Source organism: Myxocyprinus asiaticus, chromosome 13 (genome assembly GCF_019703515.2).
Source record: "Myxocyprinus asiaticus isolate MX2 ecotype Aquarium Trade chromosome 13, UBuf_Myxa_2, whole genome shotgun sequence".
In the NCBI taxonomy this organism is placed as follows: Eukaryota; Metazoa; Chordata; class Actinopteri; order Cypriniformes; family Catostomidae; genus Myxocyprinus; species Myxocyprinus asiaticus.
In genome coordinates this window covers 8,220,664-8,236,663 of record NC_059356.1, presented here as the reverse complement: position 1 = coordinate 8,236,663, position 16,000 = coordinate 8,220,664, and the positions used below count along the sequence as shown (strand labels likewise).

The window sequence follows — 16,000 nt, the reverse complement described above, 5'->3', positions numbered from 1 at the left end:
TAGAGAATGATAGAGAAAACTCGAATGAACAGTTCATGTTAATGGCAGCCAGAGCGCCACTTGTGGCAATGCTGAGAATGCAGCGCATACTTGCGTTGTATTATGAATTGTGGTCTGACACTTTTGGAAGTGTCTGAGTTCACGTACAAGCATAGAGTACAGTGGCGTAACTGTAGGCCAGGAGGGCCAAGAGGGCAACAAAGACAGCCGAGGGATGTTTGGAGGGTGCTAGGTGCCGACAGGTGCTTTGCATTTGGGTTATGTCACTGGTAGTGTCTCTTTCGGCTTTTAGGCAATAGGAAATGTGGCGTATTTTTGGGTAAAGCATGAAATTACACGGAAAAAAATAAGGATGGGACTTTATTCATTGTTCAAAATTGAGGTTGCGTAGCTAGATGCACCTGTGCTCATGAACTTGCTTAGAGTATGTTTCAACCTTTAGTCAATGTGAAATGGCATTCACGACCCATTGTACATTGAAATGTGACATGCGTAAAAGGTGATATCCAATGAGAAATAAATTGCGGGACTTGATTAAAGTGACTCAACACCCACAAAAGTCAAACTCTAAAAAGTTTACTTTACTTGTATCCAGTATGTTCGTGCCTCTAACCAATTGTTTGAGTCTGTGTTTTTTGGGGGGTGTCACAGGACACAAAGGTTGTACTTTAGGTCAGGCGCTGAAAAAGGCACACTGTTGAAGGGGTCCTCCCCCGACTTCAGGCCAGATTTTCCATGCTATTGCTTCTTCACACTGCCTGAATCAGAGGAGCAAACAAAAGGACGTCTCTCTTTTTGGGGGACTCCGTGTTTGTTGAAAGTGAAAACCAGCGAGGGAAGGTGACCTTTGACCTCACTTTTACTAAACGTGTCTCTCCATATCCAGGATGGGAGGGGTGATGGGAAAGGTCAGAATACGTCACATTGAGTGATGTCAGAGCTGTGATGAGTGCTGTGTTGTGCTTCAGAGTCTTTATGAACTGAGCACTGAGTCTTTATCTCATAGGGAATGCTGTTCAATGTCCCGCAGTGGCTTGTGATGTGACATATAAGGGAAAACTCAAACTTAAGTGTAAAACACCCCCAGAAATGGTCTTGTTTTAGTATTTGCCCTCTGGAGTTGATATTTAGGGGCATTTTTTACCTTTACGAGTGCATCGTTTTCACCATATAAAAAACTATGTCATCCATTAATGTTAAATAGTTCCTTTGAAATCAATTCAATTAAATCAATTTTGAACCTGATATTGATTCATAGATATCATAACACGAGAAACACACTACTAGGAAATGTAGTTAACAAATGGATGGTAGCTATGTTAGATTATACAGTTGTTTTGGTGTTGCTGGCAGTGTTTTCTTCACGTTTTCATTTAAAACCACTTTATATTAGTTACACATTCAAATACACTCGTTTCTGAGTCCATAAATGCTGAACTAATCTTACAGCTACAGGTCACTGGTGTCTGCAGAGGGACTAAACACTCAGTTCATAACTACATAGGCCTAGAATGGAATATAATGAAGTTTTGCATCACTGAAAGATAAAATATTTTTATTTCATGACCGCCAAACAATAAAATGGACCCTTGTCCCAGGCAACTGATTTCCTACTTAACTGTGCTAGTTTCATGTCTCTCCTATCACTTCACAGTCTCTTGCTTCTCAAATAATAAAAATTATTTAAACTCAAATCAATATTTCATGTCCATTTGTTTATTTATTTATTTAAGTAGCTGATTAATCATATATTATTTAAATTGTAAAGTGTTAATAAATCATGGTAGTATTTACTTTTTAAAGAAAATCATTGTATTATACTGTACATTGAAAATCCAATTGATTGAGTAAACTCGTTCCCTCAATTGAATTGAGTAATGGTGTAATTAAGTTGACTTAACTTGGTATTCATATACTGTAATATGAATTTAACAATGTAAGTTAAGGTAACTAGATGCAGGTAGACTTAACTCAGATTTGCTATTTAAATGTTGTTGTTTCAACTTAAATAGTTTAAGGAACTTGAATTATGAGCCCAAAACTTGGCATTTCAAGTAATGTTTCATTAAGACACCTTGATTTTTTCCAATAATGACAACATTAGGGTTTACAGTGTAGCAATTCATACAGTGATGTGATTACATATGATACAGTAAGAATCTAATCTGATCTAAAAGAATCTAATAAAAATCACTTTTGAGAATAATGGGAATCACAGAAAAACTCAAAAGTCACACATTCAATTATGGTAAAACTAATTTATTTCATTTTCTTCTTGCAAAATATTCATGTTATTTTTCCTTTTGATGTTGGGCTGAAATGTGACCTGGTCATGTTTTCATGTGATTCATCCATATTTAAAATGCTATATAAGAGACATAAAACAGACGAACACTTTATTTGTAAAAAGAATGTAAAAATCCAAATGTAAAAAACTGTTAATTGGTTAACTGGAAGTTACCTTACCATATACAGTTGAAGTCAGAAGTTTACATACACCTACATTTAATCGTAGAAAACATTCCCCGTCTTAGGTCAGTTAGGATCACTACTTTATTTTAAGAATGTGAAATGTCAGAATAATAGTAGAGAGAATGATTTATTTCAGCTTTTATTTCTTTCATCACTTTCCCAGTGGGTCAGAAGTTTACATACACTTTGTTAGTATTTGGTAGCATTGCCTTTAAATTGTTTAACTTGGGTGAAACGTTTTGGTAGCCTTCCACAAGCATCTCACAATAAGTTGCTGGAATTTTGGCCCATTCCTAAAGACAGAACTGGTGTAACTTAGTCAGGTTTGTAGGCCTCCTTGCTCGCACATGCTTTTTCAGTTCTGCCCACACATTTTTGTTCAGACTGAGGTCAGGGCTTTGTGATGACCACTCCAATACTTTGACTTTGTTGCCTTTAAGCCATTTTGCCACAACTTTGGAGGTATGCTTGTGGTCATTGTCCATTTGGAAGACCCATTTGCGACCGAGCTTTAACTTCCTGGCTGATGTCTTGAGATGTTGCCTTCCTTATGATGCCATCTATTTTGTGAAGTGAACCAGTCCCTCCTGCAGCAAAGCACCCCCACAACATGATGCTGCCACCCCCATGCTTCACGGTTGGGATGGTGTTCTTCGGCTTGCAAGCCTCACCCTTTTTCCTCCAAACATAATGATGGTCATTATGGCCAAACAGTTCAATTTTTTGTTTCATCGGACCAGAGGACATTTCTCCAAAAAGTAAGATCTTTGTCCCCATGTGCACTTGCAAACTGTAGTCTTGCTTTTTTATGGTGGTTTTGGAGCAGTGGCTTCTTCCTTGCTGAACAGCCTTTCAGGTTATGTCGATATAGGACTCATTTTACTGTGGATATAGATACTTGTCTACCTGTTTCCTCCAGCATCTTCACAAGGTCCTTTGTTGTTGTTCTGGGATTGTTTTTCACTTTTGCACCAAATTTCCTCTCTAGGAGACAGAATGCATCTTCCTGAGCGGTATGATGGCTGTGTGGTCACATGGTGATTATACTTGCGTACTATTGTTTGTACAGATGAACATCGTACCTTCAGGTGTTTGGAAATTGCTCCCAAGGATGAACCAGACTTTCTTTTTTTTTTTTTTTTTTTGAGGTCTTGGCTGATTTCTTTTGAATTTCCCATGATGTCAAGCAAAGAGGCACTGAGTTTGAAGGTAGGCCTTAAAATTCATCCACGGGTACACCTCCAATTCAGTACATCTCCTATCAGAAGCTAATTGTCTTAAGGCTTGACATAATTTTCTGGAATTTTCCAAGCTGTTTAAATGCACAGTTAACTTGGTGTATGTAAAATTCTGACCCACTGGAATTGTGATATAGTCAGTTAAAAGTGAAACAATCTGTCTGTAAACAATTGCTGGAAAAATTACTTGTGTCATGCACAAAGTAGATGTCCTAAACGACTTGCCAATACTGTAGTTTGCTAATATTAAACCTGTGGAGTGGTTAAAAAAAATTAGTTTTAATGACTTCAACCTAAATGTATGTAAACTTCTGACTTCAACTGTATATATATATATATATATATATATACATATATACACACACACACTGGCGGCCAGAAGTTTGTAATAATATACAGATTTTACTCTTATGGAAAGAAATGGGTACTTTTATTCACCAAAGTGCCATTCAGCAGATCACAATGTATAGTCAGGACATTAATAACTTGAAAAATTACTATTACAATTTGAAAACAAAATTCAGAACTTCTTAAACTACTTCAAAGAGTTCTCGTAAAAAAAATCCTCCACGTGCAGCAATGACAGCTTTGCAGATCCTTGGCATTCTAGCTGTCAGTTTGACCAGATACGCAGGTGACATTTCACCCCACACTTCCTGTAGCACTTGCCATAGATGTGGCTGTATTTATCGGGTACTTCCCACACACCTTACAGTCTAGCTGATCCCACAAAAGCTCAGTGGAGTTAAGATCCATAACACTCTTTTCCAATTATCTGTTGTCCAATGTCTGTGTTTCTTTGCCCACTGTAACCTTTTCTTTTTGTTTTTTCTGTTTCAAAAGTGGCTTTTTCTTTGCAATTCTTCCCATAAGGCCTGCACCCCTGAGTCTTCTCTTTACTGTTGTACATGAAACTGGTGTTGAGCGGGTAGAATTCAATGAAGCTGTCAGCTGAGTACATGTGAGGCATCTATTTCTCAAACTAGAGACTCTGATGTACTTATCCTCTTGTTTAGTTGTACATCTGGCCTTCCACATCTCTTTCTGTCCTTGTTAGAGCCAGTTGTCCTTTGTCTTTGAAGACTGTAGTGTACACCTTTGTATGAAATCTTTTTGGCAATTTCAAGCATTGTATAGCCTTCATTCCTCAAAACAATGACTGACTGATGAGTTTCTAGAGAAAGCTGTTTCTTTTTCTGCCATTTCTGACCTAATATCAAATCAAAATCAAATCGCTTTTATTGTCACACAGCCATATACACAAGTGCAACAGTGGGTGAAAGTCTTGGGTGCAGTTCCAAGCAACGTAGCAGTCGTGATGAGACATATACCAATTTACAATAACATCAAATTAGCACAACACATTTTAAAGTCTAATATACACATAATTACACACAACACAATATACAAATAATAACATACAATGAACATTATACAATATAGAATACACATTATACAATAAAAAATAGTATATATAGTATATATAGAATGTACAGTAGGTTGTATTTTACTGTATTGACAATCAAGCTGTCGGTTGATAGTCAGTTGCCAGTGAGTTGTTAAGAGAATATAATTTATGACAGTCCAGTGTGAGATAATAAGAGTAATAAAGTGCAGTGCTGATGTATATTGATCATGAGTGATCAAGAGTTCAAAAGTCTGATTGCTTGGGGGAAGAAGCTGTCATGGAGTCGGCTGGTGCGGGTCCTGATGCTGCGATACCGCCTGCCTGATGGTAGCAGTGAGAGCAGCCCATGGAGTCTCTGATGATCCTCCGAGCTTTTTCACACACCGCCTGGTATATACTGTATGTCCTGGAGGGAGGGAAGCTCATCTCCGATGATGTGTCTGGCAGTTCGCACCACCCTTTGCAGGGCTTTGCGGTTGTGGGCTGTGTTATTGCCTTACCAGGTGGTGATGCATCTAGTCAGGATGGTCTTTACAGTGCAGGTGTAGGTTGTGGCAGTTCATTCCAAACTTCCTCAGCCGTCTCAGGAAGAAGAGGTGCTGATGAGCCTTTTTCACAATGGCCTCGGTGTGGACGAACCATGTGAGTTCCTCAGTGATGTGGACACCGAGGAACTTGAAGCTGCTGACTCTCTCCACTGGTGCTCCATTGATGGTGATGGGACTGTGCTCTCTGTCTTTTCTTCTGAAGTCCACCACAAGCTCCTTTGTCTTACTGACGTTGAGGGAGAGGTTGTGCTCCTGACACCAGTGTGTCAGAGTGTGCACCTCCTCTCTGTTTCATCGTCCATGATCAGATATTGACCTTAAGACATGCCAGTCTATTGCATACTGTGGCAACTCAAAAACAAACACTAAGACAATGTTAAGCTTCATTTAACGAACCAAATATTTTGGTATATAGTTTGATATAACAGCAAGTGATTTTCTAGTACCAAATTAGCAATTTAGCATGAAAGTATGATTTACCTTATTGTTAATTGTGAAAATTTATATTATGTTTAACAAGACCTGTAGACTTTTATGGTAAACAAATTTTAAAATTATGGCAAAAACAAAAAACATGAATTTCCTTTATATATTTATGTTTCTTCCTATTTTTTATAAATCAGTTATGTACATTGGGGTGTTTTATGTTAGATTTTATGTTGTTTAGTTAATGTTCATTGCATTATTTTAGTCAGTGTCTTGTGTGTCAGTGAGTGACACTGTGCATTGTCTATATATACAGTATGTATTTTTCCTTGAATTGCCACTCTTGATGAAATTTAAGTCATCGTGTGGCCATTTGTTGTGTCACTATAATGGTATCAGTACATTTAAAAGTGCAAAGCAGCTTTTTTTAGTTCTAGTAAGTTGTTAAATTAACATCATATCATTTGATGATATGTACAGTCATGAACTGTAAAATATACAGGCACCAAAATGACACTGTAATGGTACCTTTATTTTTAGGGTGTATTTCTGGAAACCACAGCTGGCAGTTTTTTACCGTAAATTTAACAGGATTGTTATTACAGTGAAAGAAATTCACTCTGGGGCATTTTTAAATATCTTTGCATTTGTTAAAATACTTTTTGTTACTATCTGAGCATTTTGCCCCGAGCCCTGGTTAAATTCTTCCCCTGCTCTGCACGCATTATCCGGCCACTGCACTAATGGCTGTGTTCTGACGCTGTCCGGGTGACATATGAGCCTGTAAAATTGAGCACGCTCGTTAAGTGGTACCTGCCACAGAAACAAGGGTGCGGAACAGAGGCCGGCCCTTAAAAGATCAGTGAGGGGTTTGTTACACAGCACCCTGATGACGCAGTAAGACAGTGTATTGTCCCGGGACACAAAGGCTTCTATTTAGGTGTGGGTAATCACAGAGTGTCCGGCTGGGCTGGAGGAATTCCTCTGCCTCATGCGGGGTCCGCCTGCCTAATCTAGCCCTGGGTGAGAGGGGAAGCAGAGGAGGAAATTGCATGGTGGTCCACTGTTTAGCAACATAATTTATGGCCATCCAGAGATCTGGGTCTAACATTGCAGAAGTAGAGAAAGGAGGAGAGACACTGCGGACACAAAAGAAGGGGTTGCTAAACTTTAAATCAGGGGTGGTCATGTTTTGACTTGCAATGAATATGGAAACGTCACAATTACTATGCTGGTGAGAGATTTAAAGGGACAGTTCACCCAAAAATGAAAATTCTCTCATCATTTACTCAACCCTCATGCCATCCCAGATATTTATGACTTTTTTTTTTTTCTGGTGGACACAAATGAAGATTTTTAGAAGAATATTTCAGCTCTGTAGGTCCATACAATGCAAGTGAATGGTGGCTGAACTTCGAAGCTCCAAAAAGCACATAAAGGCAGCATAAAAGTAATCCATAAGACTCCAGTGGATAAATCCATGTTATCAGAAGAGATCCAATCAATTTTGTGTCTAAGAACAGACCAAATTGTATATACATTTAAATATAATTAATGAATCATTATACATTGAATTATTTTTAATAATTAAATTGGCCATTCTCTCCAAATATTGATAAATGTGATTTAATTAATTGGTGTAACATGCCAGACGGGCTGGTTTGTGTATTTCTGTAACTGCTGATCTCCTGGGATTTTCACACACAACAGTCTCTAGAATTTACTCAGAATGGTGTCAAAAACAAAAAACATCCAGTGAGTGGCAGTTCTGTGGACGGAAACGTCTTGTTGATGAGAGAGGTCAACAGAGAATGACCAGACTGGTTCAAACTGACAAAGTCTACAGTAACTCAGATAACCGCTCTGTACAATTGTAGTGAGAAGAATATAATCTCAGAATGCTATTCTGAGATGCGGGTTGGCGCTGTTTTGGCAGCACGAGGGGGACCTACACAATATTAGGCAGGTGGTTTTAATGTTGTGGCTGATCAGTGTGTGTATTGTTTTATTGTTTTAAACCTAACAAACCTCTTTTTTTTTCTTTTTTTTTTGTGAAATGTTTTGCTTAAAAGAGTGCTTGTGCTATCTTTCTTTATAATATTATCTAATGCAATATCATTCATACATTTTATGTGTGGCGTAGGCCTTCAAATTCTTTTGGGGTCACTGTAATCATTTATAAAAGATTGAATTACCACTTATGAGTTCAGAAATATTATGATAACAGGAGCTTGTCATGTCTTGATTGAACAGGAAGCGCCTCCTCAGTACTACAACAGCAGACAGACTCTAGTCACTTCCTCTGATGTTGAGCAGACACACAACACAGGTCATAATAACGTGAGTGCCAATAGGAATTTTATCTCCATTTCAGAGAATATGAGCACCTGTCTTTTAAAGGAATAGTTTACCTAAATATAACATTTGTCATCATTAACATCATTTACTCACTCTCATGTCATTTTAAACCTGTATTATTTTCTTTGTTTTTTTCATGAAACAGAAACGAGATGTTTGACAGAATGTTGAGCTTCTGTTTATTGCACAAAGAAAGTGGATGGTGATCAGTGTTTGGTTTTCTCTAATGAAAAAGTAATTAGTTACAGTATTCTAATTACTTCATGAAGTTAGTTACTTTTAAGCACATTACTTGGGTTACACATTTTCTAAAATACAATTATGTGTGTAGAATACATTTAAAACCTGAATTATGTATGTCTGTTTTTGTTTCTGTGACTGTTGAAGGGTGTGCGCCCCCAATGTAAATTAATGCGACTATAAACAAGGAGGAACTATAGAAATGATGCTTAAACTTTACAATAAGGTTTCATTTGTTAACATTAGTTAACAGCATTAGTTAACATGAACTAGCATTTATTAATCTTAGTGAATGTTAATTTCAACATATACTAATAAATGTTTAAAATCAAAAGTTGTATTTGTTAACATTAGTTAGTTCATGTTAGTTCATTATGTATTAACAATGAACAATTGTAATTTATTAACTAACATTAATAAGGATGAATAAATGCTCTAAAAATATATTTTTCATTGTTAGTTCACGATACCTAAAGCATTAACTAAAGTTAACAACTCTAACCTCATTATAAAGGGCACTGAAATTATTTTGTATTTGTTGATCAGAAAAACAAAAACGTTTCTGTGAAGCGTTTTCGATAGTCATTTGAAAGTAAAGTAATTAGTGATTACTCTTTTGATGATGTAATCAGATTCTGATTACAGTTTTACAGAAGTAAATAGTAATTTGTCATGTTTACTTTTTTGTGTAACTTGAGTAACCCAACAGTGATGGTGATTTACTGTATACTGTCGAGCTCCAAAATAACATAAAAGCACCTTAGAAGTACCATATAGGTAGTCCATACAACATGTGCAGTAGATTCCAGGTCATCTGAAGACATACAATATCTTTTTGTGTGGAACAAACCAAAATCCCCTCCACTGAGGCTCTCAAATCTCATTCACACTTGTGTACAATTCAAAAATGGCACATTGCACAAGTTCTGACATCATTGTCATCAAATGCCATTGGTTCTGCCAAACGGCAAGTATTGATGCAACCAGTTTTAATATTTGTGACTACAAATGAGATTCAAGGGCTATGGCAGAAGTGAAGAACTTTAGTGAAAAAATGACTTAAAAATCAGTCTCTTCCTCAATCTATTGTTTAGCTTCAGAACACTTGGAATGTACAGTAGTACGCAAGTCTTTTTTTTTGTAGCTTGAAAGTGTAACTCACCATCTACTTTCCTTGAAAAACATTATGCCAAACATGTCAATTTATGTTTCACAGAACAAAGACAACAATACAGGTCTGGAACAACTTGATTTTCACTATTTCAATTCTTCAAGAACTTTGAGGAAGAACAAGGCAGTTTCATGCATGTCATATACTTTCAATTCAATTGAGTAACATTCTGTTTCTGTGTTTGGTCGTCAGACGGGGTCTTTGTTCCTCATTGGTGTCCCCAGCAACTACTACCTCTCCTCACTGGAGCCTCCTATGCCTCGTCTGCCCTCGTATGAGAGTGTACGCAAGAAAGACCGACAACGGCAGATCCACATGATGATAGCAGACCGCTTTGGCCTAAATGGATCAGTCGAGACAGAGGTGACTCATCTTGCCTTAACAACATAAACCTGCGGTCGGTTGAAACTCAAAAGGCCAATAATTTTGTCTCTTGTATTTTATATTATCATTTGGCTTGACAGCAAAGAACACAGTTTTTGTCCATAAACTTAAAACTACATATTCAAATTGTTGATTTTTTTAAATTAATTATTTTTACTATTTCAAGTAGAAAGTTTATGTCTTTTTTGGAGGGACTTTCTTTTCTCATTAAATGTAAAATACAGAAACATACCACATGAAAAATATTGATACACTCCCAAAAATTTTTTTGGAACACTGGCAGCGACTGGGGAACGGCCTCCGTGGCCGGGAACGCTGGCAGCAACTGGGGAACGGTCGCCGCCTCCTGGCAGTCAGCAGCGGCCTTGATCGGGGGGCTGCAGCTGACCCGTTCTTCCTCCTCCTCCGTTTACGTGTCATAGGAGGACTGGGGATTGGGCTTGTTGAGGGTGGGACGATGGTATGGTCTGCCTGGGGAAATCCTTCCTGGGATGGGAGTGCAGACTTCCTGCACTCGTAAAGATGGTAAACAAAGTCCCAAAAGCCCAAATGCCCCAGCTTCTCCATCTCCACCTGACTGAGAGGTTGATCGAGGCAAATGTTATAAACCTCTTTAAGATCCATCTCATCATAGTCCAGCTCGTCCACTGCAATCAAAATTCCACATGCAAAGTCCCTCACATCAGTTCCCCTCTGACGTACATTGCGAAGGTGGATTTGCTGAATCATGCGCTGACAGATTGAAAAGACACTGGGGAGAGATGGAAAAATGAAGATGCCCATTGTGCCTCTGCTGGGTCCAGAATTGGTTGGATTGTTCTGTTGCAGTTAGTAAAGAAGGACTCAAATACAGGAAGGCAGAATTGGGCTTTTATTGAAATAAACAAATAAAATACAAAATACAAATCAAAACTCTCACAAGGGAGAAGAATAAACAACCGAAAACAAAACAGAAACTAGAGAGAGGAAACGGGACAGACCGGAACACACTGACAGAGATGCAACACAGCAAAACAATCCAACAAAGACAGAACAACAAAGGAGAGAATATATAGGCTGTGTCTCGTTTGGAAGGCTGTGTCCTCCGGAGGTCGCATTTGTCGGCTGCATATGTCATCGAGGCTGCCTCGTTTCAGAAAAGCGAGTAGGACACTTCGAATGCAGCCTTCGAATACGACCTTCTTTCATGGGAATTCGGAGGATGCATGAGGTGTATCCTCGTGGGCACTCATAACCCACAATTCTTTGCTTCAAGGAAATGTCTAAAAAAAATAACGCCAGTTTGCCCGTAAATATGATGTTCAAACGCAAGTAATGTTAATTCCCAAGTTGAAGTACCTCAGTAGATGGAGTAATGCAGAGTATATAATATGTATAATTATATTAATATATAATTACATTAAAGTATTAGACTAGAAGTACACCTGTAAAATCTATTTTCTTTTCTCTTTACATCCTTATATCTCTCCTAAAATTTACCTCATATATTCCCTTCTAAAGGGACTTTGTTCCCTTCTCACTCAAAGCGCTCGCGCTTGTTAAAGAGTGGCGTGCTGTCATAGCAATCATGTTACGTTCCGCTTCCGTTTGTCCTACGAAGGCCGTCTAGTTTAAACGAGGCTTGTTTAAAGGAGGACACTCGGTATACTGCAGCCTTCAAAGAACGCATCCTATCTAGCATGCAGCCTTCCAAATGAGATACAGCCATAGGAGCTGGTAATTGGAGGCAGCTGCCGCTGACAACGAGCTGGGTGGAGAAACAATCAGGCGTCCTGGCAACAGAGCTGAGGTTCTCTGTGTGGCACCTGCAAAACACGAGAGGGAGAGAGAGAAACACACACCAACACACGACAGGACAGACAGACAGGAGGGACTGTCCAGCCCAGACTGTGACATTAGGTTTTTTGTTATTTTATTTTGTTAAAGATTACTAAATTCAATTTTATGGAATTTTGTTATGAAATTAAAATTCGGAAATCCTAAAATTATGTTTTTTTTAGTTTTGTTTTCAATAGTGTAGAAATATTATTTCAATACATTTGACATTATCTAACTGGGGTCTATTTTCAAAAAAGTAATACATTGGCATAATTTTTCCTAAAAAATAAATAAATAAAAAAGTATACAGTTTTGTCACCAATTATTGAGTCCTGTAGAATGACTCACAAAATCCATTTTTAAATGGCCATTTCTAAATTTTGCTAATCGGGAATTAAAGCAGGAAGTAGCTAAGATATTATCAAGCTTCTAAGTTAGGAAGTGGGAGAGTTTTACCTCTATATCCTTGTTTTGTTTTGTTTTTTCAGTCTTGCAGTGTAACACTAACACGTAAGAGAGATCTTTACCATTAATAAGCATTACTTGCAGTATTTGTGTAGGCTTCTTTATTTATACATTATTTCCTAACTAGTAATGCGTCGAAATGGCTCAATACTCTCAATACTGACACGCTAAACTCCATATAAAACTTCATTTAACTGCATTTTTCACGTTTTTTCATAATGATTTTGCATTCCGAAATGACTTTGTATTAATTGAAAGACTACATGGGATAATTATACCTTTAAAAATGTATTTGTTATACTGCAGGACCATTGAAATCAACTACAGTAGTCAATGAAAAAGTTTATTAAAAGTAATGAAAATTTGGTGACAAAATGGTGGAGAAACAACATTTGAAAACACTCTGTTGGATGTCCAAATCACTTCGCCACCCACTAATTGCCACCCACTAATGCCAATTTCATAGCTGTTTGTGTCCCTGCAGTAAGCTGGTTTAACTGATGCAGGTCTGATTGAAGTAAATAACAATAGATTTTCAATGACCATCAATTTTATGATCTGTAATATGATCATATTTGTGAAATGGATGCCATTTACAGTCGCACAAACATGCTCGGTATCATTCACCTGCGCTGTTGCCATGACGCATGCCGGCCCAGAGTATTTCAAAGCTCTATGATGTTGATTTTGTGCCAGGGAAATGCATGAGTACACAAACTAATGGGAATTGAGGCACATCAAACGGTAAACATAAGGGTTGAATGCGACTCATTGTCCGTCTGTCTTCTCCTTTATTCCCCCTAGTTTCACTGTCCGGATGGGTCACTCAAGGGGGGCGTCCCTCACCCATTAAGTGTATTACTGAGCGTAATTAGCTTGTTCCCTGGCTAAGAGCCACAAATAAACTGTGTCCTAAAATGGGCTATGTTTTATTTGGAGGCTGAAGGGAAGGCCAGGTGCTCTGAGCTCAAGGCTATAAAAAGAATGAGAGAGTGAGAAAACACTCTGTTCCAAAAACTAGTGTGCTGCCTTTTTATTTTATTTTTTTATTTTTATTTTATTTTTATGATTAACATTTTTATTTATTAAAACACAGGAAAACAAAACATAATTATAAATACACAAAATCAACTTTTAACACCCACTACCACCCCTCCTCCCCAACCCCAACCCCAACCCCACCCCACCCCAAACCTCAACAAACATCCCTGTGGTCTTAGATGAACACATATAAAAACCAAACAACTAAAAGTGGAGAAAAGAGAAAAAATAATAATAAAAAAAAAATACATATATATATATATATATATACAGTATATATATATATACAAATATAAAAATCACACACACTGACAATTACCCCTCTCTCTCCACAATTCCACCCAAGAACCATCCAAGAATGCTAAATATCCACCCCATTTTCTTACAAACAAATCCGGATTCCCTAGTCTTCTATAAGACCCCTCTTCTAAGGCTGCCACTCTCCCCATCTCCGAGCACCACTCCTGAAACGGGAGTGCTCCAACCGACTTCCAACCCCTCAAAATCACCTGCCTGGTGACCATAACACAGGTTAGGACCCAATCCTCCACATGTTTATTCTCCACATTAATTTCTGCCCCATCTCCCAAAATACAGAGTCTGGGGCAAAACGAAACCTGAGTGCCCAAGACATCACATACAAAATTCTGAATTCTCAACCAAAACTCTTGGATCTTAACGCACCCCCAAAAAACATGGGTTATATCTCCATCCTCCTATTGGCATCTCCAGCAGGTAGGTGTGTCTTTAAGAGCAAGCCTATACAGTCTAGAATCTATGTAAAATCTTGAACTGATTAAGGCGAACCCTTGCATCTCTAGATACAGACTTGACCTTTTTCATAATATTAGTCCACACTCCATCCTCCAATACCAAATTCAAATATTTCTCCCATAATCTCTTAATAGAAGTTAAAGCTCCATCCCCCATACTCTGAAATAACAGGGAGTAGTACACTGATGCCTCATGACCTTTCCCAAAAGCCGCAATCACCTCTCCCAAAGCATCTGCCTCCTTAGGGGGGTGTGTGCTACTCCCAAAAATAGTACAAAGCAGGTGGCGCAATTGTAAATATCTATAAAACTGAGGTCTGGGGATCCCAAAATGTTGGACCAAGTTTTCAAACGATCTCAACACTCCACTTTCATACAGATGACCGAGTGTAGCAACCCCCCTCACAATCCACTCTGGCCAGCAGAAAGGGGACTTGCCAATACACAATCTTGGGTTCTGCCATATGCTCGAGGCAACATTTAAATAAGTGTTCAATTTAAACAATCTGGACACTTTAGTCCATACCAAGTGTAAATGCGAAATAATGGGGTGTAACTTAACTTTTCCGATTAGTTTGATAGAGATGCTTTGTAATGGTGAAATAGGGGCAAGAACTGCCTGTTCAATAACAAACCAGGGAGGGGCTCTCTCAGGTGGAAGTGACCAATGAGCCAAATGTCTGAGACTGAATGCATAGTAATAAAACAAAATCTTGGGTTGGCCTAGCCCTCCTTTGTCAATCGGCCTATGTAACTTATTAAAATGCAATCTGGGATGTTTACCATCCCAAATTAAGTATTTCGCTATGCTATCAAATTGCTTGAAATAAGAGAGGGGGACATCTACAGGGAAAGATTGTAGCAGGTAGTTAAATTTTGGAATACAGTTCATTTTAATAACATTAACCTTCCCAATCATCGATAAATGTAATGAAGCCCACCTGCCCACATCGCTCGAAAATCTTTTTATTAAAGAGTCAAAATTAACACAACACTAAATCAGACAAATCTGCTGGGAATAAAATCCCCAGATACTTAATGCCCCGTTTGGGCCATTGGAAGGCGCCCGGCTGGAAAGCCGTTACTGGACAGTACGCTGTCAGAGCCAAAGCTTTGGATTTAGACCAATTAACTTTGTATCCTGAGAACTTGGAAAAGGAATTAATAATTCTGTGGAGGCAAGGCATAGATCTAGTAGGTTCAGAGACAAATAATAAAATATAATCTGTGTAAAGCAGAAGTTTATGCGCCACACCTCCCGCCACCATCCCTGCAAAATCATCCTCCTTTCTTATCATGGCTGCTAATGGTTCCAGGGCAAGACAGAACAATAATGGGGAAAGAGGGCAGCCCTGCCGAGTGCCCCTATCCAGAGTAAAATAATCTGAAATTAATCCATGTGTTTGTACCGCTGCTACAGGGTGTCTATAAAGTAACTTAATCCAACCAATAAATGTACTCCCGAACCCATACATTTCCAAAATCTTAAAAAGATAATCTCATTCTACCATATCAAATGCCTTTTCGGTGTCAAGTGAGATGGCAGCGACCGGAGATTGATCATTCACTACTGACCACATGATATTGATGAGACGCCTGATGTTATCAGAAGAGCTACAGCCTCAAATAAATCCCACCTGATATATAAGTATAAGAGG

The 16,000-nt window shown here is 38.3% G+C and overlaps 1 protein-coding gene across 1 annotated transcript in view; it reads left to right on the top strand.

Annotated features, from left to right (window-relative positions):
* Nucleotides 1-16,000, top strand: part of LOC127450416 (uncharacterized) — a 33,256-nt gene that overhangs the window by 4,959 nt on the left and 12,297 nt on the right. The window contains exons 3-4 of the mRNA XM_051714524.1: nt 8,346-8,432; nt 10,054-10,224. Of these exons, the coding sequence (XP_051570484.1) occupies nt 8,346-8,432; nt 10,054-10,224 (258 nt within the window). The remainder of the gene's footprint in view (nt 1-8,345; nt 8,433-10,053; nt 10,225-16,000) is intronic.